General features: G+C 46.3%; 1 protein-coding gene across 1 annotated transcript in view; it reads right to left on the reverse strand.

Moving 5' to 3' along the window:
• The window catches only part of BLK (BLK proto-oncogene, Src family tyrosine kinase), a gene marked incomplete at both ends in the record, with an annotated part of 33,617 nt that extends 8,025 nt beyond the window's left edge, over positions 1-25,592 (reverse strand). Inside the window, 8 exons of the mRNA XM_080615241.1 lie at positions 898-1,050; positions 1,521-1,670; positions 7,233-7,336; positions 8,543-8,641; positions 9,571-9,664; positions 15,406-15,454; positions 17,560-17,659; positions 25,513-25,592. Coding sequence (XP_080471367.1) covers positions 898-1,050; positions 1,521-1,670; positions 7,233-7,336; positions 8,543-8,641; positions 9,571-9,664; positions 15,406-15,454; positions 17,560-17,659; positions 25,513-25,592 — 829 coding nt within the window. The remainder of the gene's footprint in view (positions 1-897; positions 1,051-1,520; positions 1,671-7,232; positions 7,337-8,542; positions 8,642-9,570; positions 9,665-15,405; positions 15,455-17,559; positions 17,660-25,512) is intronic.
• Between the last annotated feature and the right edge of the window lie 667 nt (positions 25,593-26,259).

Below are 26,259 nucleotides of genomic sequence, written 5' to 3' on the forward strand. Positions count from 1 at the left end.
TACAGAGGGATAATGATGCACTGAGGAATTTTTGCCTCTCTACTGGCTCCATCAGGCTGCGCAACAAGGATCAGGCAGCAGAAAAACACAGCAACAGCATTCAACCTCTCATAAAGAAACACATGGTAAAATTCAGTGCCAGTGGGCTCAGACAGCAGGCATGAAAGGAGAAGGGGCAGACACAGCATAACCGTCAATCTGTGTGGCTCCATTGGGGACCATCCCTACTCTGGGTTGTGGACACCCATGCAATGAGCCCATCCTCACACAGTCCTCCCAGCCTTGCAAGACTCTGGATGAAACCCCTGGGGCCCCCCACCAGCTATGTTCTTATAATCCAAATGCCATAGAAAAGCCAGGACTCTGCAGTCCACCAGTAGACTCAGCCTGGTCCTGTCTACAATCTCAATTGCCAAGGCGACAACCACAAAAAGGACAGCAAAGGAAGCTGACCTCACCCCACTTCCTCTGCCACTGATTAGCAGTGGGCAGGAAGGCATAAGGGATTCAGATCTAGGTTATAAAGTGGGACAGGGAAGCAGAAAAAGTGGGATAATGTCACCAAGCTACCCTGCTGTGTGGAACTTAGGATGCTAGAACCAAGCCCAGGATTCCCAGGAATAATGAGATCATGTCTCAGGAGATGAGTATATAGTTATTTCAACACCCATCACATGTATCTAGCCTGCAAAACACTTGCTCAACCACTGATCCATGCAAACACAGCCTGTCTGGTCCTTCCCAGGAATACGGCATCTATTGCTGTGTGTGTACCCATAAATATGTGTTCATACTTTAGGATCCCCATGTCCAGACTAGTCTTGTCTTAGGGAAAGAAGACTTTCCATCTTCTCTGTTTATATATTTCTTTCCTGGAATGGGGGGAATTATACTTACCCATCCATACTTCCCCAAACTGCCCACTGCCAAGTTTCTTCACAAGCTTCAGAGACTCCCGTGGGATCTCCCATTCATCCTGTGCCCAGGGTCTCTGGGGAACCAGGGATATGCAGGGAGTTGTGAGGCGCTGGCACAGGCCATCCCCTTTCTCTGCGTGAGGACAAAGCACAGGATATTTCAATGGAACGGCAGAGCTAAACTCCATCTACACATGCCAGGAAGAAGTCAACCCATGGGAAATCTCCACAAACACACAAATGTTTCAGCCACAGCGATCAAGGGATGCAGAATGGACCCAGCGAAAAGAGAAAGCTCAAAGGGTGCCATAGAGGAGCAAGTTCTCCAAACCCTGCTTTCCAAGCATCCCTCCTGCACATCCCTCCTGCATATCCCTTCAGCATTCATCTCTTTCCTGATGGAAGATACTCTCTGGTTATAAGGCTGGGGATAGAGCTCACCCTCACAATGCTCTAGGCTGAAAAACAGGACATGGGAGCCCAAGTTCTGCTTTAGGGAAGACACCTGGCCCATGGGAGTTAATGGAGTGGTGGTGGTGCTAGTAAGCCCGTCCTCCCTCTACCCAGATGCCCACGTTCTGCTAAGGGACAAACCCAACTTACGGCTGTAATGATGGATTAGCTCTGGCAGGCTGGAGAAAGTCGTCCTGGGGGAGATATAATACCCCCCACCATCTAAGGAGCGGACCCTGTAGTGTTTGATGATGTCCCCATGAGCAGAGTCGCTGTCTCTCACAGACAAGGAATAGGCACCTGGAGAATAAGCAGAAGAAAGAACTGTGAGGACAAGCAGAACCCTACTCAGGGACCAGCTACCTCCCAGCCTACAGCTGCAGATACCTCTCTCAGCCCTTGCTGTTGCCTTCCCAGGCTGCAAAGCTACAATCTTCCCTCTCTCCAAGACAGGTGGAGAAGATAAAGGTTCATCAGAGCTTAACAGGTCCTGTTGAGGCTTCATTGCGTAAAACCTTCCTAACCCTTGGCCAACAGCCCCAAAGAATCAATATCAACCAACAGCACATCTCCAGCCAGAGCAATCAGATACTTCTTAGGTTGTGATAGTCCTGCCACAGCTTCGTATCTCCCATTTGAGCTCTGTCAATAGCATCACCTCATCTGGATGAAACAAGTGACTGTAGTCTCACCAGCCTGTAGAAACAAGGAGCTGAACCACCCCACCAGCACAACCAGGGTTTCAGTTAGTAGGAGACGTAAGGCCAAGAGATATGTGTTCCTTCCCAGCATTACCCAAGGTCCCTCTAACCCTGTTATACATTATAACCCCTATGCCAAGGTCAGTACCTGAGAAGTACAGAAGGGGGATTCAGGAGAATTGTCTTGTTCGGCTATAAACTCGTGACTGTGAGTAAACCACATATAGAGATTCACATCTAGATTTAAGTGCCTTTTGACCTCAAGGGAGCTGCTTAATGATCTGTCACTCCAACCTGCTATTCTCTCCTTGTAATTGGTTTATAATCTGAACCATAAGATTGGGGTTTTTGCGCACAAAACCATCACTAGATGTTGCTACAGAGCAGCAACTTCGAGCCTATGTCAGTGTCAATTTCAATGCAGTTTAGCAGGGATTCTTTTTTTTTCCCTTTGTCTGGATCATATTTCCGGAGTAAGCTGTTACAAGCCTGCTGGGCTGTTAGAAGTCTAATACGTCACCCGGGTTGATAGGCTGCCTTTTTAATGCTTGAAAAGGCAAGGCTATTTATGCTAAAAAGTATGTATCTGTCATGTAGGATCATAAGCAGAAGTGGGGCCTTCCACAGGGACTCTGAAACCATAATCCTGACTGTGAGGAGAAAATATACCAAGACATAACTCTCACTTGCTGCTGTTTCTCCATAGCAGCACCATCAGTTCCTTACACTGAGGCTGCAAACCTCTGTTCTAAAAGTAACAGAAGAAAACCACCTCTGTGGATATTTGCTTTGTTGCAGTGGTGAGGCATTGGAATGGGTTGCTCAGGGAAGTTGTGAATGCTCCATCCCTGGCGGTGTTCAAGGCCAGGTTGGACAGAGCCTTGGATGACATGGTTTAGCGCGAGGTGTCCCTGCCCATGTCAGGGGGGTTGGAACTGGATGATCTTAAGGTCCTTTCCAACCCTAACTATTCTATGATTCTATGATTATAAATCTTTACAAGCAGAATTTGGGATGGTCTAAATTTTTTCCAAGCACTAGGAGTCATCTGGGGGACAGAGACCAAACTGGGAGATAAGGTGGGATAATGTTCATGGAAGATCTGCTGGATTAAATGCAGATCCAGGGAACCTGAAGACTGGAAGCACACAGTCTCAGCATGGTGGGGTCCTTCTCAGCAGAGGATGAAATTCTTTCCTTCACCATGAGTTTCAGGCAGAAGACAAACTGAGAAGCCCTTTTGGCTCTATCGTTCCTGCAGCTGAACGTCTTAGATACAGCCCTGAAGAATCTTCAATGGGCAAGAAAAAATTCAAGGGAAGGGTAAAAGAATGGCTCATTTTTGCAGGTATGTCTCAGTAACCAAAGGTCGCTACTGAGCTAAGGACGTCTTTCCCAGGGAGTGATCTTTGGTCCCTGGTGGGTGCAGAGAGATGCTGCTAGGGCTTCTGCCCACCGTGCTCAGCACAAGTTCTGCTAGAGTTGATCAGCCACATTCACACTCCCTAGCACTTGGTCCCAGACCTCGTCTGTGGTACCTATGTGTGCCAAATTATTATTGTTATTAACGTCCATTATTGTTGTTGAGGATGCTGACCTTATTTTAATTTCAAAAGGATTGAAATAATGTGCAGCCCATCAGATCTGAGCTTCTATGGCACAAGCCCAGGAGGGTGCTTTGCATGCCTGGGATGTGGCTTAGGGTATGTGTGGGATTTTTTACAAAGCAAGGCCTGGTACAGGAGAGAGCCAAATGTGGTGTGAACCCAGCTGCACTTACAACAGACAGCACTGCAGAAGGGAGGGCAGGAATTAAGAACTAACATGTGTACAAGGGAGTGCATGGGGGCTGAGAGTCAGGAGGAGAGGAGACCTGGTCTGTTTGGTAGTGTGGTTGCACCCAAAACGCCTGCTCTCCTCCTTTCCAGACCCCACTGACTCCTTAAACCCCCTTGCATCTTTCAAACCAGTGATGCACAGCATGCAGCAGTGACAAGAGCTCCAGACACCCTCCAGCCCAATCCATCAGCTGTCTACTCCCAAAGTGAATACTTACTCTGTCATTAGAGTTAATGACTGTATTTTACCCCAAGTCAGAGTTTAGTTTGCTGGAGTGAGTGTGGTAGAGCTTTCCCTGTCATTCACCGTGGACTGCTACAGTTCCCTTGGGAGCTGCAGTCTAAAGCCAAAGCACTGCAGCTGAAAAGCTTCAATTCTCTCTTCTCCCAGGAACAGCAGCAAATGAGGGATGTTAAGTGGAGCCAGACAGATGGCAGGACTCCTAATATAACCCAGTGATAGCCAAAAGGATTTCTAGCTCCTCAGCCACAAGGGATATTCGCCTGTCCCACAGTCCTGCATTGCATCCTGGCACAGACCTGGGCTTGACACCAGCTCAAAGCACAAACAAGTCTTGCCCTGGGCAGCTCTCAGTGTCAGACCCCAGTCTGGAATCCCTGAACCATCCTGCAAGGGGTCTGAGGTTCTGTCTTTTTGAAGTGTGGCAGTTTTCATGTGGAAAAGAACAACGAAAGATGTAAGTGTGAGATTCAACTTTGCATCATACTGAGGGTTGACTCAGTCACCTAAACATGTGAATCAGGTGCTGCTTGAGGTGCTCTGGGACATCTGCATGGGCTTGGCAGATATGTTGCAAAACCACATCTCGTGGTGGAGAACCTGGAGATAACCGTAAGATGTTCATGTTCTGGCAACCAAATCAAGCCCCACTGGCTATGGTGGGAGTTCAGGCAACTGCCACATGAGGTATCTGCATTTTCATGCCTGCATCTCAGGCCAGGTCCCAGCACATGGGGCGTCTCCTGCTCGTATAGGTCTCAACAGGGTCTTAACTCCTTCCCTATGGGAAATGCGGGAGCTCAGCTGAATACAGCAGCTGAGCTCTGAGATCCCTCCTGCTGGGAGCATGGACACCGCAGTCTTGCTGCAAGCCAGGACTTTGTGACTTGGCACAGTGGTGTAACTGTGTTCCTGCAGGTTTCAGAACGAGTGTTACTTGAGGGGAAGATTTGTGTATTTGCAGTAGCTTCAGCAAGGCTAGCTCTCTGCCCATGGTTACACTGCTTCCCACACTCTCCTGACAAGGACCCATCTTCCTAGATGCTCAGTGTGCCTTTAATGGTCTCTGAAAAGGATGGCTGAAAGCAAAGGCCCCAGGTTGCAGAATTTGTGTGTCTTCCATCATTAGCAAAATGAGACATTGCTTGGGATGGGTTATGAATAGGTGCTGCTCTTAGGCAGGGTGCAGAATGCGTCCCACTGTGGCTGAGACAAACCAATATGAGACAACCACCATGCAATGCATACAGCTACAGGGGATGATGCCCTTAGCTCAATCAACTCAGTGCTCAGCCCTGAAGGTCAAGTGTTGCTGGTGCAAAGTGAATGAAAATACAGGTCATGGAGGAGGAAAACAGGAAGAACCTCTGGAACTTGAAGGACAGGCATGGCATTGCGCTGGACATCTCATGGTAGGTCACAGATGCTTTACATTAGTGATCTTAGCTTCACGGCACTTTTGGAAAAGGAGGGTTTCTCTTTTCCCCTTTCTCTTTAGAAAGGAGGAAGCTGTGGTTAAGGCAGATCAAATGGTGTCACCATGGCCATTCAGGCAGTCTAAAGCACAGGGTATTCGGGTAGAAGCTGATCGCATAGGATGATTCAGAGGATAAGGTGTTTGAAGGAATAACAGCCATATTTTAGAACAGAATACTCAATATCAGGCAAGACACAGGTGAGACTCATATTTCAGAGCAGAGATGATCTCTGACCATTTGGGACTATCACTGGACTTTCATGGAGTGGAACAGGCCACATCTGCTAATGCAGAGTATCACACGCCTCCAGCGAAGTCTGCTTCTGGACAGCAGAGACCAGGGACTGAAGACTGGGTCTAGCCTCATTACTTCTCCTTGAATTTCCAGACTCCACCACCTCTGTCCAAGCCCTGTGTGCCCTAGACCTATCCACACTCCAGAGAACTGCGGGGAATGATTTCATCCTCTGTGTGCAGCTTGTGGCCAGCAGAAGTAGGGGACAATTGTCCTGAGCAAGTGTAGGGGGAAAGGGAAAGTTCTGATCCCATGGATGTGTGGCCTCTAGAGACACCACAAAGACTAGGATCATGTGTGGACAAAGGGCCTCACTCCTTCCCAGACCTTCAGATACAGTGCACGAGTGTCTGCTGGGCTTGTGCACAACTTTTGTGTCACATTTAAGTTGCAAAAGACCTTTAAGATCATCAAGTCCAACTGTAAACCTAACACTGATGCCAAGTAGGAGGGATGCTCTCCATGAGGATTTGCAGCTTTCAGAATTTTCAGGGAACATTCAGTCAGGAAACTGAAGAGACTTGTTTCTAAGCATGGTGGTTGAGTCACCATCCCTAGGGTTATTTAAAAGACTTGTAGATGTGGCATTTAGGGACAGGGCTTAGTGGTGGACTTGGCAGTGCTGCATGCACTGGAGGGACAACCTAAACTGTCTTCCAGACTGTCCTCAAATTAACAGCACAGAACAAAGAAATTGCAATCACACAGATAATTATTATGGTTTATAGCTATGTCCACTGCCCAAAAGAAGTGACCACAATGCTCTGTCCTCTCCATCCTCATTGAGTCATGTCTTCGTATGGAAGGAAAGTGGATGAATTCCACCTTTTCTGCTTCAGCCAGTCTCCTGCTGAAAGTTCTGGTTTGCATCAATTCTCCCTGCTACAGACTATCAGGAAAAACATGTTTCCACTGGGAAAATGTTCTATCAAAAGAGCTTTTCTAAAATCCTGCAAGCTTCTGCTGCAAACAGGAGAAAAGCTTCTTCCACTAAAGAATCTCTGTTTGCCAAAAAAACACCATTTCCTCAGCCTTTCCTGCTTATCTGCGCTCCTGCATCTCCGCCACAACCTGTGGTTGGCAAGAGCCACCCTCGCCACAGGCTGAACTACACACACAAGTAGCACCATGAGCAAATCTTTGCCCTCCAAACCCTCAGCACAGTTCTACAGCCCTCCTGAGCCTTGCAAGCAATGTTCTGCTGAGCCAGATCTAAGAACCACTGACACAGCTGAACTCACAGCTTGGGTCTGAAGGGTCTTCCCAGCCATGGCAATAATGAGGATTTATCCTTGCTCTGCAGATCTCACCTTTGCTGGTTTCACTCTCTCGGACAAGGAAAGAGCCGACTTTGTTACCAGAAGACAACAGCAGCCGTTCAGCATCTTTTCTGCTCAGGGCTTTAAAATACCACCTGGAAAACAGAAAAGCAAAGGCAAAATCATTGCTTGAAAAGGAAGTATCTTTATAAAATTATTTCCAGTTACTTCATTTATTATTTTTTTTTTTTTACCATTACACTCTGAAACTGAGAGTTATTTTTATCAGCAAATAGTTTTTTATCTGCTGGAAAATGGCAGCGATAGACTGCTTTCAGTAGATTAATGTCAGATTTGGGTGACTCTGGGCTTGTTTCATAGCCTAGCAATTCAGCCAGAGCAGAGAGTAGATTGTACATGCAGTACCCCATACGTGAGAGCAGTGCAAGCTCATCCAGAGCACAGCTCTGAGGCATGCAAGGACCCAGAGCTCACTTGGTAAGTGGGTGAACCTTGAGCTGTGCCCTGGTAGGCTGTGTTTAAAGCAGATACATGTGCTGCAGGCTGAGCACAGGGTGCCCCCAACCATTTAAATATACCCTTTGGGTACAAAGATCATTTATGTCCCAGCCACATTTCTGTGTGCCACTAAATATTCAGTGGTGGTTGGGTCCTTCCAAGAGGAGCTTGTAAGTAGGACTGATCAATTATAGCTGAATGCTACAGAGGAGAATAAATCATGGGAACAATTTCTTCTGCTGCTTGTATTATAGGTATAATAAACCCTTCTGGCTCCAGTCTTTCTTACCATCCTCCTTGCAGGAAGCCAAACAGGCAGGCTGCATCTGGGCTAGTGAAACAAACAGCGCCAGGCTATGGGTCTGAGCACTGGCACTTAGTTGTCTGCCCTGTTAAACAGCTGGCGTGGTCCCTGGCATATCCAAGACCTGGATCAATGCACCTTCTCACGATTTCTAATTTACATGCAGATACCCTTTTAGAGGCTGAGGAAGTTTAACACTGTGTATGGGTATACTGGCCCAGTGGGACCAGAGGATGTTTCCTGGCACTGCTAATTTACCAGTGCAAACATAACCTTTATGTTCTTCCTCCAAACCCTTGTTTTCCATAGTGGGTGCAATTAACAGGACAGGAGTCTTTGCTCACTTCCCCCATAGTGACTTCACTTCCCTCCTGCCCTGCACCCATATGGTGCTTAAAGCTTCTCCTGAACTTCTGAGCAGCATCTTGCCATCCAGCCCAGCAGTGATATCTTCTCAATGTCAAGTAAAGCTGTTCCCGTTTCTTGCTGAGACAGGGCACTGCATCAGTGTTAACCATTCATAAGCTTTTGCACTTACTTTTCCTCTTCTAAGCTGTCCACTTGTGCGACGAAGTTACTGGGGATGTAGCCTTTCCTGCCGCTGCTGAGGGATTTTGCCAGCCACCAGTCCCCTTCACTGCAAAGCGAGCAGAAGAAAAAGCTTGAGTGCCCAGAGGAGGTTTCCCGACAAGCTAAGGCTGTGGTGACAGCATGGCTTATGGGGTTTCGAGCACTACAAATAGACTAGGGCTCCTTAATCCACAGTACAGGTCTCTCTCAATTTCCTATGACCAACACCAGGCTGAAGGCTGTTGGTCTCTCAGGGACTTCTGGAGGTGACAGACTCTTTCCATGATTGCAAAGTAAACAAAGAGTGACCACAGATTCAAACCTCTGCTACGTGCCCCATGTGAGAGGAGAGAAATCTGGGGTTATTTTGTCTCTTGCATAGGTGGATTCATGTTTTGCTTCTTCCTTGTTCTGTTGGATATTGCACTGCATACAGCATCTGTTTGAGAATTGTCCCTTCTGGAGGCCACTTCACAAAGCAGTAAAGGATGGAGCAGCCCTACAGGATCTGTTGACTGGGAGACCCAAGCCCACCTCTGCCCTGTTATGTCCAGCCAGACGGACTGTCTGTCCCCCTTCTCACTTGAGGAGAAGCTGAAATGAAACCACATGTCTCTCTGGCTCGATTCTGTCCTTTCCTCTGACTACACCCAACCCACATCCTTTGCGAAAGCACCATCAGTGCAAAATATGAAACAGGAGCTAGCTTACTGTTGTTAATTTGCACTACGTCTGTGCTCATGGACACCAGCAGTGAAGAAGATCCCAAAGTCCGAGGCAGGGACACTGCCCAACCCCATAGTATCTGTAACCATTGGTAGTGTCACCTTCCCCACCTTGCAGAGAGAAGAGGGTACCCATAGTCACACTCTGGAGCAAAGGTACGACTCATGCTCAGCTGTGGTGAGCTCAAACTGATGTCTGACTCCAAGGTACCCTCTTCCCTAGCCTCACCATGCCCGTGTTTGAACCTCCCTCTGGCAGTAGACCACTTACTTGGAGAGGACTTGGAGTTTCTCTCCCTTGACCAGCTGTAGGTCACGGTCACTTGAGGCAGGAAAATCATACAGTGCGATCACAATCAGGTTATCTGAAAGAAGCAGGAGCATCATCGAACCTAGCACCATTGAATTCCCTGCCAGAAGGGTGATGCACACCTAGGTGTATGGCAGGGCATTTCACCCACACACACACAGGGGCTGTCCCCTGCCCTGTCCCCCCAGAAGCCAAGCTTTCCACCAACCCACCTTTCCTGCCAGCCACAACCTCTGCTCAGGGACTAACACTGATTTACGGAAGTGTTTCCTGTGCATGTGTTTTTAAAGCATTCCAGACACCCCTATCCACAGAACCCAGTGTGTCAACAAGAAAAAAGGGTTTTTGTGGAATAAGAAGGGTCATAAATAACCTGTTAGTGTTTGGCTTGAGTTTTACATGGCTATAAATGAAAACTCCTGTAGTAACATTTGCCAGAGTGGCTCTGGGATTTGACTCAAAAAGATGAGGCTTCCTTGATTGAAAAAGGTATAAAGTCCTCTCAGCCTCTGTTATTTGAGCCCATTGCTAGGATTTAACTCTCCTTCCAGCTGCTCTAGACTCTGCTTGTATCCTGCCGTTCCTTTACATCCCTTGCAGATGTGCCACCACATTGAAGTCATGCTGCTGCTTTTGACCCAGCACCTATGCAGCATGTAGCTGTTCTGCTCAGCTGAAATTCCCACAGGGTGATGGATGCTCCAGGATCCCCTTCCCTCTCCTGGCCCCAATGCATCTGAGGTGCTCCAGAAAACAAAACCAGTGCACTGTGTCTCCCATTTCACTTCTAACACACCTGAACTGAGGCTGTGAACAAGTCTGCATCTCTATCCCCTGCCCTACCATGTTGCTTTTATTCCAGCCATATTGGGTGATCCTGAATTTTGCATAGCAAAATGGACTTTGTCTCTCTGGTGCATGTGAGCCGTGCTGTGTGTGGCAAAGCTGCTGCCTGGTACGTGCAAACCCACCCAAGGGCAGATCTCTGTGGGCTGGAGCTGCATCGCTACATTTGCATGCCTGGGTTGTGCCAGCGCTGCTCTTGGAGACGTTGTGCAACCGTTCACATGTGCTCTGCATGCTTGCAGCTACTGAAGCAGAAATGAGCAGCTATTTTGGGACAGATCAGGCTTTATAAAGAGGATCGGCACTTGCACATGAGCAGAGAAATCAAGGCAAAAGCAATGGTAAAACAGAAGAAGAAGAAGGAGGAGAAGGAGAAAAAGGAGAAAAGGAAGATTAAAAGAAAAATAAAAAAAAGAAAAAGGAAAAGGAAAAGAAAACAGAAAAAGAAAAAGAAGGAAAAAAGAAATAAAAATAAAGGTAAAAATAAAAACAAAAGTAAAAAAGAAAAAGAAAAAAGGGAAAAAAGAAAAGTGAAAAGAGAAAGAAAAAAGATAAAAGAGAAAAAACAAAAAGAGAAAAAAACAAAAGGAAAAGAAAAAATAGAAAGAAAAGTAAAAAGATAAGAAAAGGAGGCCATTTGCTGCAGAAAGGCTTTAGCTCGTACGGAGCCTGATTAATGCAGTGAGAGCGATGAATTATTAGCATTTTTCAAAACTGACTGTCAAGACACAGTCTCTGTGTGACCTTTTCAAATAATGCCACCAGCAAGAGCACCAGACTGGCCCTTTGTCATCGCAAGATAACATGTCTCTGGGGCAGCTTGGGTTTTGTGTCTGTGCGAGGCCTGGCTGCTGCACCGCTGGCGATTTATTGGAGAGGAGGGAGGAGAAAGGGTCAGTGTGAGAGAAAATGTAGCTTTGTAAACCAAAGCTCTGAGCAATTCCCTTCAGGAGGAGCTTGGAGATCCTTGAGAGGTTTCAGCAGAGCCTCACTCTCCCCTGTGTACGGGGAAAAGGATGATCAGTCACAAGGGAGAATGCTTTGAAGTCTTAAAATAGGTTGCACGGTTGGGGGCTTCCCCTTAAGGGATCTCAGAGAGTTTGACATTAGCAATGGACCCAAACTCCTATTGCCTCCTTGAGAAAGTTCTTATCACACAGCTTCTCTGACATGAAAGGGTTTTGGACACATGCCTTCTGCAAAGTGTCCACAACAAAAATGCTCATCCACATGCACCGTCCTGCTCCTCTTGAGAGTAAACTAATGCAGTGGTCACACTTTCGCTTTGAAAAACAGAAGCAAACGCATATATATCTTCAAGCACAGAATGGCTGCGTGTCCCAAGGAATGAAATGAAAAGTGTAGTTTTGATCTTGAAACAACTGACAAAAGTACATATAAACAAAACAAAGAGAAAGAAAAAGAGCAAATACAGTAAGGACAAAAAGGTTTTATTTGTTGAAAACATACTGTGATCACCTCTTATCCCCTGCTCAAAATACACGCTGAGAAACAGTGTGCACTTAAGTGAGCCAGAAGAAAAGCTCTCTCTGCTCAAGCCAGCAAGACTTGCCGTCTCATGATGAAAGTAACTCTTCCTGTCTCTGAGCCTGTCACCCCGCTAAGAAACAACATCGATAATACTTTCTTGGCCTATTTGATCAAGTTAGGTCATGAGTGACTCTACAGTAGAGAAGCCGTTGGGGCTGCGAGGAGTGACTGCTTTGCAGATAATGCTAGCAGCCCAGAGACTTTGATTGTGAGCCAAATACCTCTTGGCTCAGAGCTGCTGTCAGGAAAGTTAGATACTAGCTCGGTTTGCATAGGCTGAGTGCCAGTTTGATGGCTTAATAGAACTGATTCAACCAGTCTTCTGCCCCCGTCTTGAATGGAAGGTCTTTCAAGCATCTCATGACTATGGAGCAGGCTGAGACTGTGCTGGGGTACCCCAAAGGGCCATTAGTTGGTTTAGAGCCATGCTATGATGGTCATGGGGTAAATGACAACAAATGTTGCATCTCCCAGCTGGTCCACAAGCCCAGGAGTGACAGCATGGGAGATGTCTCCCGGGACATCCAGGTTTGCACTGCAAAAGTCCTTTCTGCCAGAGTTCTTTCTACCTTGTGTTTTGACTCAGTGAATGTTTTGTAGGTAATTTCTGGTTTTGTTATAAAACCATTAAATCCCAGAATCCCAGAATTCCAAGTTGGAGGGAACTTCAAGTATCATCTGGTGCAACCTTTCTAGGCAAAACATGACCTAGACTAGATGTCCCAGCACCCTGTCCACCTGAATCTTAACAGTTTCCATTGCTAGGGAGTCCACCACTTCCCTGGGGTAAATTATGCCAATAGCTGATTGTATCAGACCTAAACTCGTAACATTTTTATTAGAAAATCTGAACATTCTGGGCAATTCCCTCTCATTTTCTTCCTCCTCTTGCTTTGATTGGAAGTGCCCATTTTTTATGAACTTTTAATTTCTCATTGATAAGCCAGACTTTTCAGTAGAAACAATCCCTCCTTTTCCCAATTAAGCTCAAAGCCACATTTCTGACAACATTCCTTTCAAACTCAAATCCATATTCAAAGAACAGCAATAGGAACAAGTAAGAGCTTCAATGATAATCTTGAGATGCCTCAAAAGCCTTCAATTTCAAGAACATGCTAAGCTCCCACCCCCTGAAAATCAGTCCTATTCATATTATGGTTAGCCAAAATCAAGGGAAGAGGTAGAAGTTGCAGTTTCTCAAAGAGAAGAAATGACCTTGCAAAGAGACCAATTCTTTGTGCAGTTGCAGCTTATTATAATGCCTGAGGACAAGCACCCAAACCAACCAACTCTCTCTGTCAGTAGTACTGAAATCCAGCTGCGAGCACCTGCAGGGCAAGGGCAGAGGTTATTCTACCTGTCTGCTGTGTCTTATCTACCCAATGCAAGCGAACAGCAGCAGCTATAGCACTGGAGCTCTTGTGTTTGGGGACCACCATCCTGGGCCAGGACTTTGCTGTACTGGGGGCCTTAGAGGTGCAGAATTAAACAGAAGTTTTGACTCTATACAGATACAGAACTGACTGTAAACACATCACAAGTGCTTAGGGAACCATGCTAAAATGAATGAGAGACTCACAGGATGGAAGAACCCACCCCAAGTGGAAAGTGGATTAGCAATGCTGCCAACACTGCTGTTGAGTCCAGAGTTTGGTGCTCCTTGCCTGCCTTTGTGTTATTTCTATTAAGATAAATAACATCAGGAAGAATTAGGCTTTTGTTAGGCTAATATAAAAGAAATACATGATTTCTGAGACAGTGGTGTGAAAACTTGAAACTGTGAAACACGTTGCATGACGCTGAGATCAGACAAAAAAAATCAAAATGCCAAGAATTCAGAGAAAAAGAAAAGCAACCCACCACCACCTAACAACAAAAGAAAACAAGGGAAAAAGAAGGTTTTGATTTTAGATCCCATGCCACACTTCCATAGTCAATAATTTTGCCTGATTGAATCTGAACTACTCCCACAAAATTTAATTCAGCTTTTTGACTTTTTTGTATGATTGAATTGTCTGGATTTTGTGCTTTCTCTATCAACTCAATTGGATTTCCTTCTTTCTTGAGAATATGTCAGATATCTCAAATATCTTGCATGGCTCCTATCAGCCTGTTTTGCCGCAGAGGACAGAATCAGATATAGCAAGCATCATTTCCGTAAGCTCAGGCACTGGTAGAGAAAAATAAGTGGCCCAGCCTGTCAGTGTGAATATTCCTCCAAAACTGGAACTGAACCTTACAAGCCAGAATATTTTTGAGAGCTGAAAATGGCTAACATGGTGCTTTATGCGTTTTATAGCATCTTTCCACTTCTGCCTTCTGGCATGAAGCAGAAGTAAAAGCCGCCTTCTGTTGTGCTTCCCACCAGAGTAAGGAGGTTGATAAAAACCCTCTGAAAAACTGGCAGTGCTCGCTCAGTTGTGGAGGCAGGAAAACATGGCCTCTTAGGAATGTGTCGTCGTGTCATGAAAGCAACTTCACAAAAGAAAGCATGGTTTCTCGAAAAAGATGGAACTCCCATGGAAACACACCTGATTCGCGTGGTTGAGGAGCTACACCTCCCAGAAATTTGGTCTCATAGCAAATGTCAGTTCTGAAAAGCATTCTGACTTTGCAGGAGTTCCTCTGTCTGCCCCACCGTAGAAACTCCCTCATCATCCTTTACTCCTGCCCTGTCTCCCCTAAACTACACTTTTGCCACATAAGGAACTTCTGTGTGTTGCTAACTCCTTTCTTCCAAGCTTCCTCTATTTTTTGCCTTCTTCTAATTCTCTCTCTCTGTTCTCAATCTGCAAAATGCCTTTAAACAGAAACGTATACAAGTTGTTGTCGGAGGCTGGGCAGAGGTAGCAGAGGGTTTCCTGCTAAAAGGCGATCATCTACCAACCACCATCTGCAACCTGCAGATAATTGCAGAGGTAGATGAAGCCAACAAACAGACTCTAAGCAGGGGCTTTGCACATCCTTATTTTATACTCTTTCCTTTCTTCTTGTTCTCTTTGTAGTCTCTCTGGGTTTTCTGATGCCTGCTATTTCCTCTGAAATTTTCAGCTGGCTGGATACAGCATCCAGAAGTTGTCACGCTGCAGACAGGGCAGCAGACAGAGAAATCTCATGCAGTTGATGTCTCAGATCTCACTTTGCTCAACTGGTGAAAGAGTGCTTTTCCCTCTTAATTTCTTTGATGAGCAGGGGAAACTGGCAGCTACAAACAGTCAATGATGTAAACTAAATCTTCCAAGGCACACTGATAAACTCCCCGCCTGGCAATGCTGAAGATACAGAAACCACACGCCTAAGACATGACGGCTTGTTCTCAAGACCTGCTGCTGGGGGACCACCACCTTGCAAACCCCCACGGGAAGGCAAAGAAAACAGTAACAGAGCTAAAAGTCTTACCTTGTACAGAGGCTTGGTTTAGATGGGGGATGCTGATAAATTGTCTGCCCTTAGATAGAAATAGAAAGAAAAAAAGACATTTATTACTTCACTGTGTTTGCAGGAAGACCTGCTCTCAGCTTCACAGACGAGCAGGAATCTGAATCAGAGCCCTCTCTAGTCAATCAACAGCTCCTGCTCCTGGCTGTGTATGTGTCGTGATGGCTTTAGCATATTTTACCTTGACATATTCTTCGATGTCTTAACTGTCAGCTTGAATAATCCTTGGCTTCCCTCCAAATAAAAGAATAAATCTGCTATCCACTCATTTGGACTGCGGTCTATCTAACTCTTTTTATTCCCTCATGCCAGATTTCAGATCAATGGGCGATGAGACATGAGTGATCTTGTTAAGAAATGACAATTGTAATATTATTTGAAGCAGAAAACCAGGGATATTCTTTGCCATAATTGTCCCAGGGATTGTGGAATATCCTTTGCTCAGGGATATGTTAAAAAAATGGAGGCAGTGAGCATATCGGCAAGCTAAACAGCAGCAAGGTACTGCAACTCATCTAGGCAGACCCTTAAAATGCTGATATGATCCTTAGTCTGGCTTGACGCAGACCCTGAGGGTGGCCAGTTGACCGTAGACCACTCCTAATCAACAGCTGGGATGCAAACACCTTGTTTTGTGGGCTAAGAGATTTATTGTGGAAATGGCTCCGTGGGCTCCATTTGCCTCTCTACTCAACTTCAAACACCAGTCCTGTGAACAGGACCTAGTGAGCAGAGTGGGCGTTTGACCACTAACAGTGTTTTTATACACGTGCAAAAGGAGTGAACTACAGATGCTGAATTAGAAGCATCAAGTGTTTCCTGTCCACACCACTACTGGGCTCCTACTTAACAGCAGTATGCAGTGGGAGAGCTGCTCATCCACTGACCTTTCTAATTTAGCTGAAAGAAACATGGACTTCCCCTGACATGTGAGAACTGGGTGCCTGTGGCAAAAAAAAATGAGTGTCAGAAGGTGATTGATGATACTGTATTTACACTGAGAGCAGCTCCTCTCTCCAGTGAGCTGGAGAGAAGGAAATGAAGGAAAAGAACACCTTCTTGTTCAATCCGACATCTGCTGTCATGAAAACTGGACTTCATAACCATGGGATAACTTGGGAACTAAGCTAAAGGAGTGAAAAACATATCCACCTGCCATCAAAAGAAATTATAGGCAATTCCTCTGCCTCTCAGAGCTCAAGACCTAAGAACATTTTCACATGCTACTTGCACCTTTTATGCTGGCCGCTGGCTGCAGTGCTGACAAGGGCAATTAAGAACAACTTAACGTCTTCTGTACAGCAACAGACATAGATAAAATGATTTCCAAAGTTTAAACAAAGAGTTTGTCATTTGAAATCTCCTAAATGCTGACCCAGTGTCTTCCTGATCTGTGTCCATGCAAACAGAGGCCACATGAATTCAAAGAGAGCAGCAGATCCTCAGCATTCCTGATTCTCAGCCCACCCCAACACAGATTAGCTGTAGAACCTCTTTAGAGAACCTGCTGTCTCCCCTGATGGTAAAGTTTCCATTGCAGTTTGCAGCTTTGAATCTTAGCCTGAATCTGACCCATCTTTGTGCCATTTGCAAGTCAGCAACATCAGCTTGGGCTGCAGGGTGCTGAGGGCAGCAGCCCTGTCTAAAAGATATGGGGCTTGACTTGATGGACTTGTGATCAAGGGATGCAGAACACACTGCACCCTCCCTCCCTGTCTCCTGCCCTGCACTCCAGTCCAGCCCAGCCCACACAAATGGTCGTGCCAGGTTCAACATGACATACTCTTTCAGACCACCACCATCCCTAGCCCATGCAGATAACTCACGGCAACAGCATACCCCCAAAGAGAAAATGGCATCCTTTTTGACAGAGTAAAAACCCAGAGTGAGAAAGGCTCGGCTGGATAGTTCACCCCATATTAAGAAGCTCTTAGGAGGAAGCCAGGCATGAAGATCTGTTTTCTGTCCTTTGGACAACATTTCCCAATTGGTGACCAAATTTTAGGACATAGAAGTACTCAAGTTCCTGCTGGCACACACAAATACTGCCTGTATCACTCCAGACACTAAGTGAACCTGTGGAGGATCAAAAAGGACACAAAACTGCAGGCTTACCTTGGGTGGCGCAGAAGGTTTACTCTTGCTTTTGGGGTTGCTTCCAGAGGCATGTTTTTCATTGGACATCAACTGGTTTTTGCTCCCTAGCAGCCCCATCCTGGAAGGAAGACCAGAAATTGCTTTTCAATGAGACTGCTCTTGGGAAAGAGGCAGGCACTAAGGGGCAAAACTATGTTCTCATTCATGAAGAACAAGTTGGAGAAGATGAAAATGCAGGGAAATCAGGAAGTGAACAGAAGAGTCTAAAATCATCCTGTCTACAGTCCTTCTCTGCTATCTTGGACCTTTTGTTTGTGTTACTGCACAACTCTGGTGTTTCACACTTTGCAGGTGAGGCTTAGACAGACACTGCAGATCACCAGAAAGAAATTGGAACAAATGACTGCTTTGGGTATGTCCCCTCTCCAATGCAGAGATCTCCAGCTGTCATTGAGCGGACTTGATCCAGAGCTGAGTGATGCCACATGCAGGCACTGCTGGAGGGTTGAAGAGGTGGTGCTGGAGAACCTGGGGCATATCCCTATGCAGTTCATGTGTACCAGTTCTTCAGGAAGGTCACACAGACCCTGGAACAAGTCATACTCATGGTGCTCAGTGCTTTCCCTGGGTCACGTCCTTCCCATACAGCAAGAGCAGCATGCAGATGTGGTAGCTATTTGCATAGTACCATCCCACCATTCCTCATGCTTAAGCAGCACAGATGCAGACTCAGCTTGTCTATGAAGGTATGAGACTTTATGCAATACTTTGGAGGACTACAAGAAGCTTAGGGAGTCAAATGTGGTGTAACTTGCATCCATCCTGCCTGTAAAGTGTGGGCCTAGGGCTAGACTCAGTCATCCACGTGCAGCGCTCTAGTACCTTTTGATGTGCCCTGGGTTCTCATAAGGTGTAGGTCTCCTATACATCGTGGATTATGTTTTCCAACCCCATGTGAGTGTCTCAGACCTCCTGGACACTTCAAGGATCACTAGGCACAAATGAATCAAACCCTTTCCATGGACGATCCTCTGGTCCTCACTAAGGTTTCTACACTCATGCTTGAGGGATCATTTAAATTGCAGCCCAGAAATGTAATTTCAGTTCTGGTCAATAATTCTAACATAATACTGGGTCTGGATAGTCAAGATAGATAGCCAAACCACGTCAAACTAGCCTACTCTGACCCCTAAAAAAGTAGGGAACAGTTGAAGCCAGCACTACTTAAGTGTTGTTGCCATGAGTATATGAGGTATCTACACTATCCAGGACCAAAGTCTACACCAGACCCTTCTTTGAAACAAAGGCATTGAAAGGTGTGGGCTACATGTCTGAAGCCTGAGTACTTGTAGCTGAATAAAGACACGTTGGCTCCTATTCTTGACAAATTACTTGAAGGTCCGCAATGAATATGGAGAATCCAGGACTGGAGGTCCAGGGATCAATATGGTTAGTAAGTTCCCCCAGATGTCAGCCTGGTACTGTGTTGTGATAGTCAAACTCCAACAGACGTGTTCAGAAAAGCTTCCAGCAAACCAGACTTGTGGGAAAACATATTTCCGTAAAAGCAACTTTTTTCCTTTCTAGCACATTATCTAATATTTCAAAAACTGGGACTCCGAAATGAGGTTTCTATATATACATTTTAAAGTGTATTTTCTTGAAATTATCTTCTCCCTTCTGTCTTGTTTTCATTTTCACTGGCAAAGTGAGCAAACTGGAAGGAATTGGTGAAATATTTCAGGATAACCCAGTGCACATTCCGCCCATCCCCAATGAAAAAGTTTTCAGCATCCAAACTTCTCTGAGCTTTTCTTTAACCTGAGTTTACTGACGGCCCATCTATGTATACCCAGGTCTCAGCACCACTCTGGGCACTAACAGTAGGATGGGAAGTTCCCCCCACTGAATCAGCCACAGCATTTCCTGCTGCAAGTTCATTTTAATTTGGCAGCGTCCCTTACAGGTTGTAACCAGGGTTTGCTTTGCTTAGAAAACCTGGTTGTCATGCAATGGCACGTGATTTATTAAGTGAGCTTTTCCCACTCTTCCACTTGCGAATTGGTAGAAGATATCTTTGTGCCAGGATTTCTAATTCTGAATGGTGTTATTTGCCAGGATAGTGAGAGTATTTGGAGTTCCCATTTCATCCAGGGAACTGAAAGGTATCATTTTAAGTCAAGGCAACGGAGACACAGATTTGGCAATTGCTGTCTTTTTGGCAAAAATACCTTAGAAGGTATGACGTAGAGCAGGAGTCAGCAATATGTTTTGACCATCAGTCATGTCATGAGGATGATCTCACAAGAGGACAGATGGACCATCTACATGGCGGTGAATGCACATTATGGGGTTTTGTGTTGCTCCCAGTGACAGCCCTGGTGGGGCAGAATGGGAAAGGACATGGAGGAAAGTCAACTTCAGCAAGTCCCACCGGGGGTGTGTGGTCATCCCAACTCCTCTAACAGGGTTTGAGAGGAGTGGGGACCATGCCCTAACCTAGGCATCTCATAGAATCATAGAACTGTTAGGTTTGGCAAGGACCTTAAGATCATCCAGTTCCATACCCCTGCCACGGGCAGGGACACCTTCCACTGGACCAGGTTGCTCCAAGCCCCGTCCAACCTGGCCTTGAACACTGCCAGGAACGGAGCATTCATAACTTCCTTGGGCAACCTGTTCCAGTGCTTCACCACTGTCCCCACAGCACTCCTGTGTCCATGAGGATACTGCAACCCTTTCTGCACTGTGCTAAGGCTGGAAACACCTCTCTGCATGCTTACACGTGCTTTCACCCCACACACTTGTGTCTAAGACACATCCGCGCAAAGCGGCACAGAAACTTGAACGACAAGTCCCAGCATGGGTGGGAAATGGAACCAGAGAAAAACCTCCCACAGAGGCCACTTGCTCCCACCCACACACAGAAGTCATTAGCACAGCTCTGGCTATTCACAGTACCCATGAAATCTGCTGGTCACACTCTCCAGGTTGCCTGTGCAGCCTTTGGCAGCCAACGGGACCATCCTTCATGCCGGCAGCTGGTTTACAAACTCTCAAAATAGTGCTGCAGACAAACGTTGTCAGATGTGCAGAGCTGCTGCCGACCTCCCAGCCCGCAGCCAATGGAGCTTTCTTTTTTCTTTTAAAGTAATCTTTTTCTTCCAAAATAAAGTGTCTGAGTTGAACGTATGTGGCTGAGTTGAACGCATGTTGCTGAGCTGAATGTATGTGGCTGAGTTGAACTCGAGTTGTTCCACAGTATTTCTGCTTCTGATTAATGCTTTTTAAAATTAGCTTCACAATAAAAGGAGAAAGCTGATAGCAGTTCTCCCAGATTTTTTTGTTTTCTTTTTTTTCCAGCGGAAAAGAGCACTGGGGGAAAAAAAGTAACTTGGAAAAGCATGAAAATTTCCTTTTGCGAACTTGCAATTTTTCACATCTTAAAATGTTGGTTTATATGTAATAACGGACAGTGGGGAAGCTTGTTTCCTCAACTTTACTCAGGTTAAAAAAACCAAAACAGAACAAAAAAGATTTAAGGCAACACAAAGTTTTTCCATACACTTAACATGTTTTAGCAAAAAATAGTCCAGCTTAGCTGCTGATAAGTTACAGAATCACAGAATCATTAGGGTTGGAAGGGACCTCTGGACATCATCGAGTCCAACCCCCCTGTCAAGGCAGTGCTGCCTAGAGCAGGCTACACAGGAAAGTGTCCAGGCAGGTTTTGAATATCTCCAGAGAGGGAGACTCCACAACCTCCTGTTCCAGCGCTCTGTCACCCTCAACATAAAGATATTCTTCCATATGTTGAGGTAAAACTTCTTGTGTTTTAGTTTATGGCCAGTAAGTTTTGAGTAAAAGTATTTTATGCTGAAGTCTTCCTGGGAGACTCAAGCAAGCCTTTGTGAAGAAGGCAATAGGCACCAGGACAGTGAGCACAGTGTATAATCCAGCCCTGAATGCGTGCGGAACAGGCATGCATGTCACAGCAACACTGGATGCTTGCATAGGACCTCTAATACAAGCTGTGTGCTCCATGATGCAGGATGAAAGCAGGTAATTTCAGTAACTTCCAGAGGGGCAGTTTGAGGTGACATTTCAGCTAGTGAGAGCTGGATGCAGGTACAGATGTTCCTGCAGGAATGGGCCAATAGGAGGTTTTCTGAAGATCCCACCACAGTGCTCTGCTCCAGCAACACTTCTGCTGGCATTTGGGCAGCATCTTCGTGGTGGATAGGAGAGGATATGACTAAATGTCCTATCACACACCTGCCTTCAAAGAGGGTTGGAGAACATACCCTACAGGAGCAACCCATCAAGCTTAACTTGGAACTCCAGGGGACCAAGGTTCAAGAGAGGTGGACACAAGTCTTTGTTGGCCACAGGGTTTGGAGATCTGCCTTGCCCCTATGCTTGGCATGTTTTGAGTGCCAGGGTGGGCTAAAACAACAGGGCAGTGTCAAATTGGACCTGCTGGTTGCACTTACTCTTTTTGTTGCAGCACATCAGAGGTTGGGGTGGAGATACTTGGGCTAAGCCAAGCACTGCAAGCATTTGCCATCTCATCTTTACGGTAAGCAGCCCTGCACCATATGCGCACCATCTAGTGCGGCTGACTGGTTTCCACTACCAGAGCAAGAGAGCTCAAAAGGTGTTTCCGATGTGCATGCAGCAGCATCTTCTGCAAGAAGGATGTGAATAACATGGACGAACAGCCTTGGGATTGCATGGGCGGATGCGGGGGAAAAACAAGACAGAACCTAGCAGAAAAGCAGAAGTCTCAGCTCATCATTTGCCTCACCCTCATGAAATTGTGCCATGGAAATCTAGGTTAAGACCCAAGCAAGCCAATAGTGTTTCACTGTGAGGGCCTCTCCAAAACCACCCCCAAGCCCACTGAAATCACAAAATGAGCCCCCTTTCCATTCAGATTTCAGGGTGGGTCCAACAAAGCATTTTCATAGTTCACTAAGATTAGAGATCTCACTTCATCATAAAACTTCAGAATGCCATTTTTTTAAGAAAGAACTTTTTTAGAAAGAAGTGGCATTAAAAACACTAGAGGAAATACTTTGAAAATGCAGATATAGCCAATTATGAAGAGTTTTAATTGCTGAATTTTTCTTTGCAAATCTGCCTCCTTCCAGAAAGAATTGCTGAAATCAACTCACTTTGGATACAATAATAAAAGTATTCCAGATTTGCATCTCTGCATCAATGAGGAGCAAACAAATTCAATAGAAGAAAAATCCCCCAGTTCTAGGCACATCCCAAATGCATTTAATTCTCTTTTTCCTCAACAAAATAGCTCTTTCAATACATTTCCCAGCCTGGCAACTTTGGATTACTTTGCAAGACACAGGAGAATTACTGAAGATCTTGGTGAGATCAACTACTTACATAGGAATGAAGATTTGCTACTGAAGCATTTTCTATTGTGGCTGTTTTCTACTTTTCCTAGGTTTTGGTCAAGTTCTTTTAAATCTTTAATGCTTAGCTGCTTTGTTGCTAGGAGGTGGTTAGACTACAGCTAAAACAAGTGTGCTGTTCCATAAGCAGCACTGACCATGCAGAAGGTCTTTTGCAGAGGCTACAGCCACCATCCTCTAGGACACAGTGGCCAAAGTCCTGTTGAGGGTCTCCCCCTTCAAACAGGAGAGCAGCGAGACCTCCTGTGACAGTACACACAGCACTGGGTTTGCAGCTAATGTCAGGGTGGCTTTCACAGCCAAAAGATGCTGCTCAGTAGGACCAGGCTGTGGAGGAGCAATTATAGCAATGCAGAAAGTCCCTGTGAAGAGCTGGAGAGCCCAGAGCAAGAAATGTCATGGTTTATGCTGAGGAGTGAAGCAGATGTCTGCTTTGCATGTTGCATCCTTGCTGGAGAATGGGGAATATCCTACAGGCAATGTTCAGATCCCATCCAGTCTTGGTCCTCATTGGATAAATGCATCAAGTTGTATTTGTGCTTGCATTGCAGCAGCCCCATTAAAACACTCTAGCCTGTCTAAATCAGCATAAAGGGCAACCCCCAGGACCATCCTGGCTCCTCAGCTAATGATGGTGAGGTGTTAATGTCAGTGCTGCCCTGCTGCAGTCTTTAGCACAGCCAGTGTGGCCAAATGGGTCTGTCCTCTGCCAGTCAAAGGCAGATGGAGAACAAATCTACCTCCTCCTCCTTGGCAGAGGGTACACATTGAAGAAATGAGATTGGAGTCTATTGGCTTATTTTGGGATCTTTTCCTGCAACCCTAGCCAGCTTGCCCTTTCTGCTGTGAATCGACTGCCTGTCTTAGGCCACGCTTTGCAGGTGAACCTGGCCCACACAGACTAAGCAGAACATCTGGTTCTTTCAGGACTTTCTAAAGAGCTGGGACACCCCATGGGAGAAGGCTGTGTGTGAGGCTGGGGGGTGGAAGAGCACAGATTTCCAAGACCCCGAGTTTAAGCAGATGTAAAAAGTTTCTTGACAAGGGAAAAAAAGGGAAGAAAGAAAAGATAGTAAAAGCTTCTTGCTCTCTCCAGAAGCAGAATACAGCTGCCTGTTGCCAAAATGGTCATTCACTAATCAAAACATCTGTCTGGAGGAAAAATGGCTGCTTACATTGAGCTTTGCGCCCTGCTGGAACCTGGCAGATGCTCTGCTGAGCTACAGGATGCTGGCCAGGAAGCAGAAGAAGGCCTCAGTGTCCCAGAGGGAGGAACAGCAGGAGGGAAGACTGCTTATCCCACCTCCCTTTAACATGCTTTCCTCATAAGCTCACCTCAGGTGATGCATCAGCCTGGTGGGATGTCTGATGGGGATGGTTCCGCAGGGAGGCGGAACGCACTGGAAAGCAGGGAAAGAGGAGGATGGGGCCAAGAGGAGCACGCACATCTATTAGTGTACATGGAGCATCTCTGGGGTTCTTCAGGTGTGAGAGGTTTTATCACAGAACTGCATTGATCAACAGAAATTTCTGCAGTGGCTGGAATTTCAACCCAAATTTGAACTCAAACCCACCCGCTGCGAAACGTGGCACTGTGGGCCACACTTGTAGAATAGGCTATGGGTGAGTTGAAGCACAGTAGGGAGAAATCCCCTCTGCAGGCTACCCCTACATGACATCTAAGTCCTACAGAAGTGGGAAAAGGCCATGTTCGCTTGGCCAGAATCCCTTATGCTCTGTTTCATGGCACCTTGATGGCTCTTTCTCTGTGTGAGAAGGTCCTGGCCCTCACAGCCCTGGCAACATTGAGGAGGTGGATGGGATGTTCCTCCACATCTCTACACATTTCTGCCCCTGGAAAAGGCCCTTCCTGAAGGCCCTGATTCCCAGAGGCTGCCTTTTCATAGCAAGAGGACATCATTTCATTGGACCCTTTAGCCATGTCTCAAGAGGAGCAGTGAAGCTGGTGGCAGGCTTGTGCTCAGGCATTTGGTGTTGTCAGAGACCCCCTCCTTGGGTCAGGTCTCACAGGGAATGATGCTCCCTCCCACCATCCTCATATGAGGCATAGGGCTGTAAGGAAAGACATACATCTCCAATTCCCCACCTGAACACCTCCAAATGCATGTCAGAAATAGCTGCTGGATGCCGGAGCACTTCCCCTACTCATCACAGCTGTGCCCAGCGTCCAGCCAGCTTTCCCCACCCATATGCCCTCTCTTCCTCCAAGGTCATGGGGGACAGAAGAGGATGGGGGTATCAGGCTGTGCATGCCTGGCACTTACTTGTCCTACTCTCCATTTGCAGTAAACCAAGAGAATGGCATTCTAGCAAACCATCCCTCAGGGCTGGATCTTGGCAGCCACTGGGTAGTGTCCCCGTTATCTCTCTACCCCACAGATCTTAGGGAAAGGAAACAGAAGGAGGGCATCACGTGAAGGAGGGATAGGAGAAGGGAAGAGATCACAGAAAAACCTGCTGGGCTTCTCCCCACCCTCGGGGGGATGTGGATCTGGGTGGGATGTTCCCTACTTGCCTGCTTCCTACGCAGCTGCTCCGGGAGACACGATCCGAGGACGGACGAGCCACCGGTCCGACCCATGACAGATGCTCCATGGGGCTGAGGGCCCTTGCAGTATTTCCCAGTTAAAGACCTCTGGCTCCCACCACATCCACACCGTCCATGGGACCGACCACTTTGAAAGCTACAACCCCAGGTTGCCAGAGCAGCCTGATTTTGCAAATGCGTTTAATGGGCTTTCTTTTTTTAATCAGGTCTTTGTGTCAGAACTGGCTCTTTTCTCCCCCCCAAGGATTCCTTGCTCTATTTTGAATATAAAACTGATCATTCAGGTGGGGGTGGGAATTGCACTTCCCAGACAACTTCACCAATGAAAATAGCAGTGAGGAAGGAGAGAAACCCAAAGAGCACCCAAATACAAAACCCAGCAAAACCCACAAGCTATTAACAGCCATCATTAAAAACAGCTGCAATGACTGCGAATGGATTGTGTTTCCACTATGCAAACCACCAAATCTTAGGAAACAGCTGAACAAACTGGCTTTGCAATGCTCCTTCCTTTTTGTGATTAGAAAAAGACTCTTTTCAGATTAAATGCATCTTGTTCCAGTGAGCCCCAGCCCTCTATGAACCTATTCAACCATAGCAGTGTGGTCTAACGAATGAAGACCTGGATAGGGACTTGTGGGTGACTCTGAGGAAGTGACTTTCTCACTGACTTTGTCAGTGTGTTTAATAGGAAAACTGAAATGCCTCTGTCTT

Source organism: Psittacula echo, assembly GCF_963264785.1.
Source record: "Psittacula echo genome assembly, chromosome: 4".
Taxonomy (NCBI): Eukaryota; Metazoa; Chordata; class Aves; order Psittaciformes; family Psittacidae; genus Psittacula; species Psittacula echo.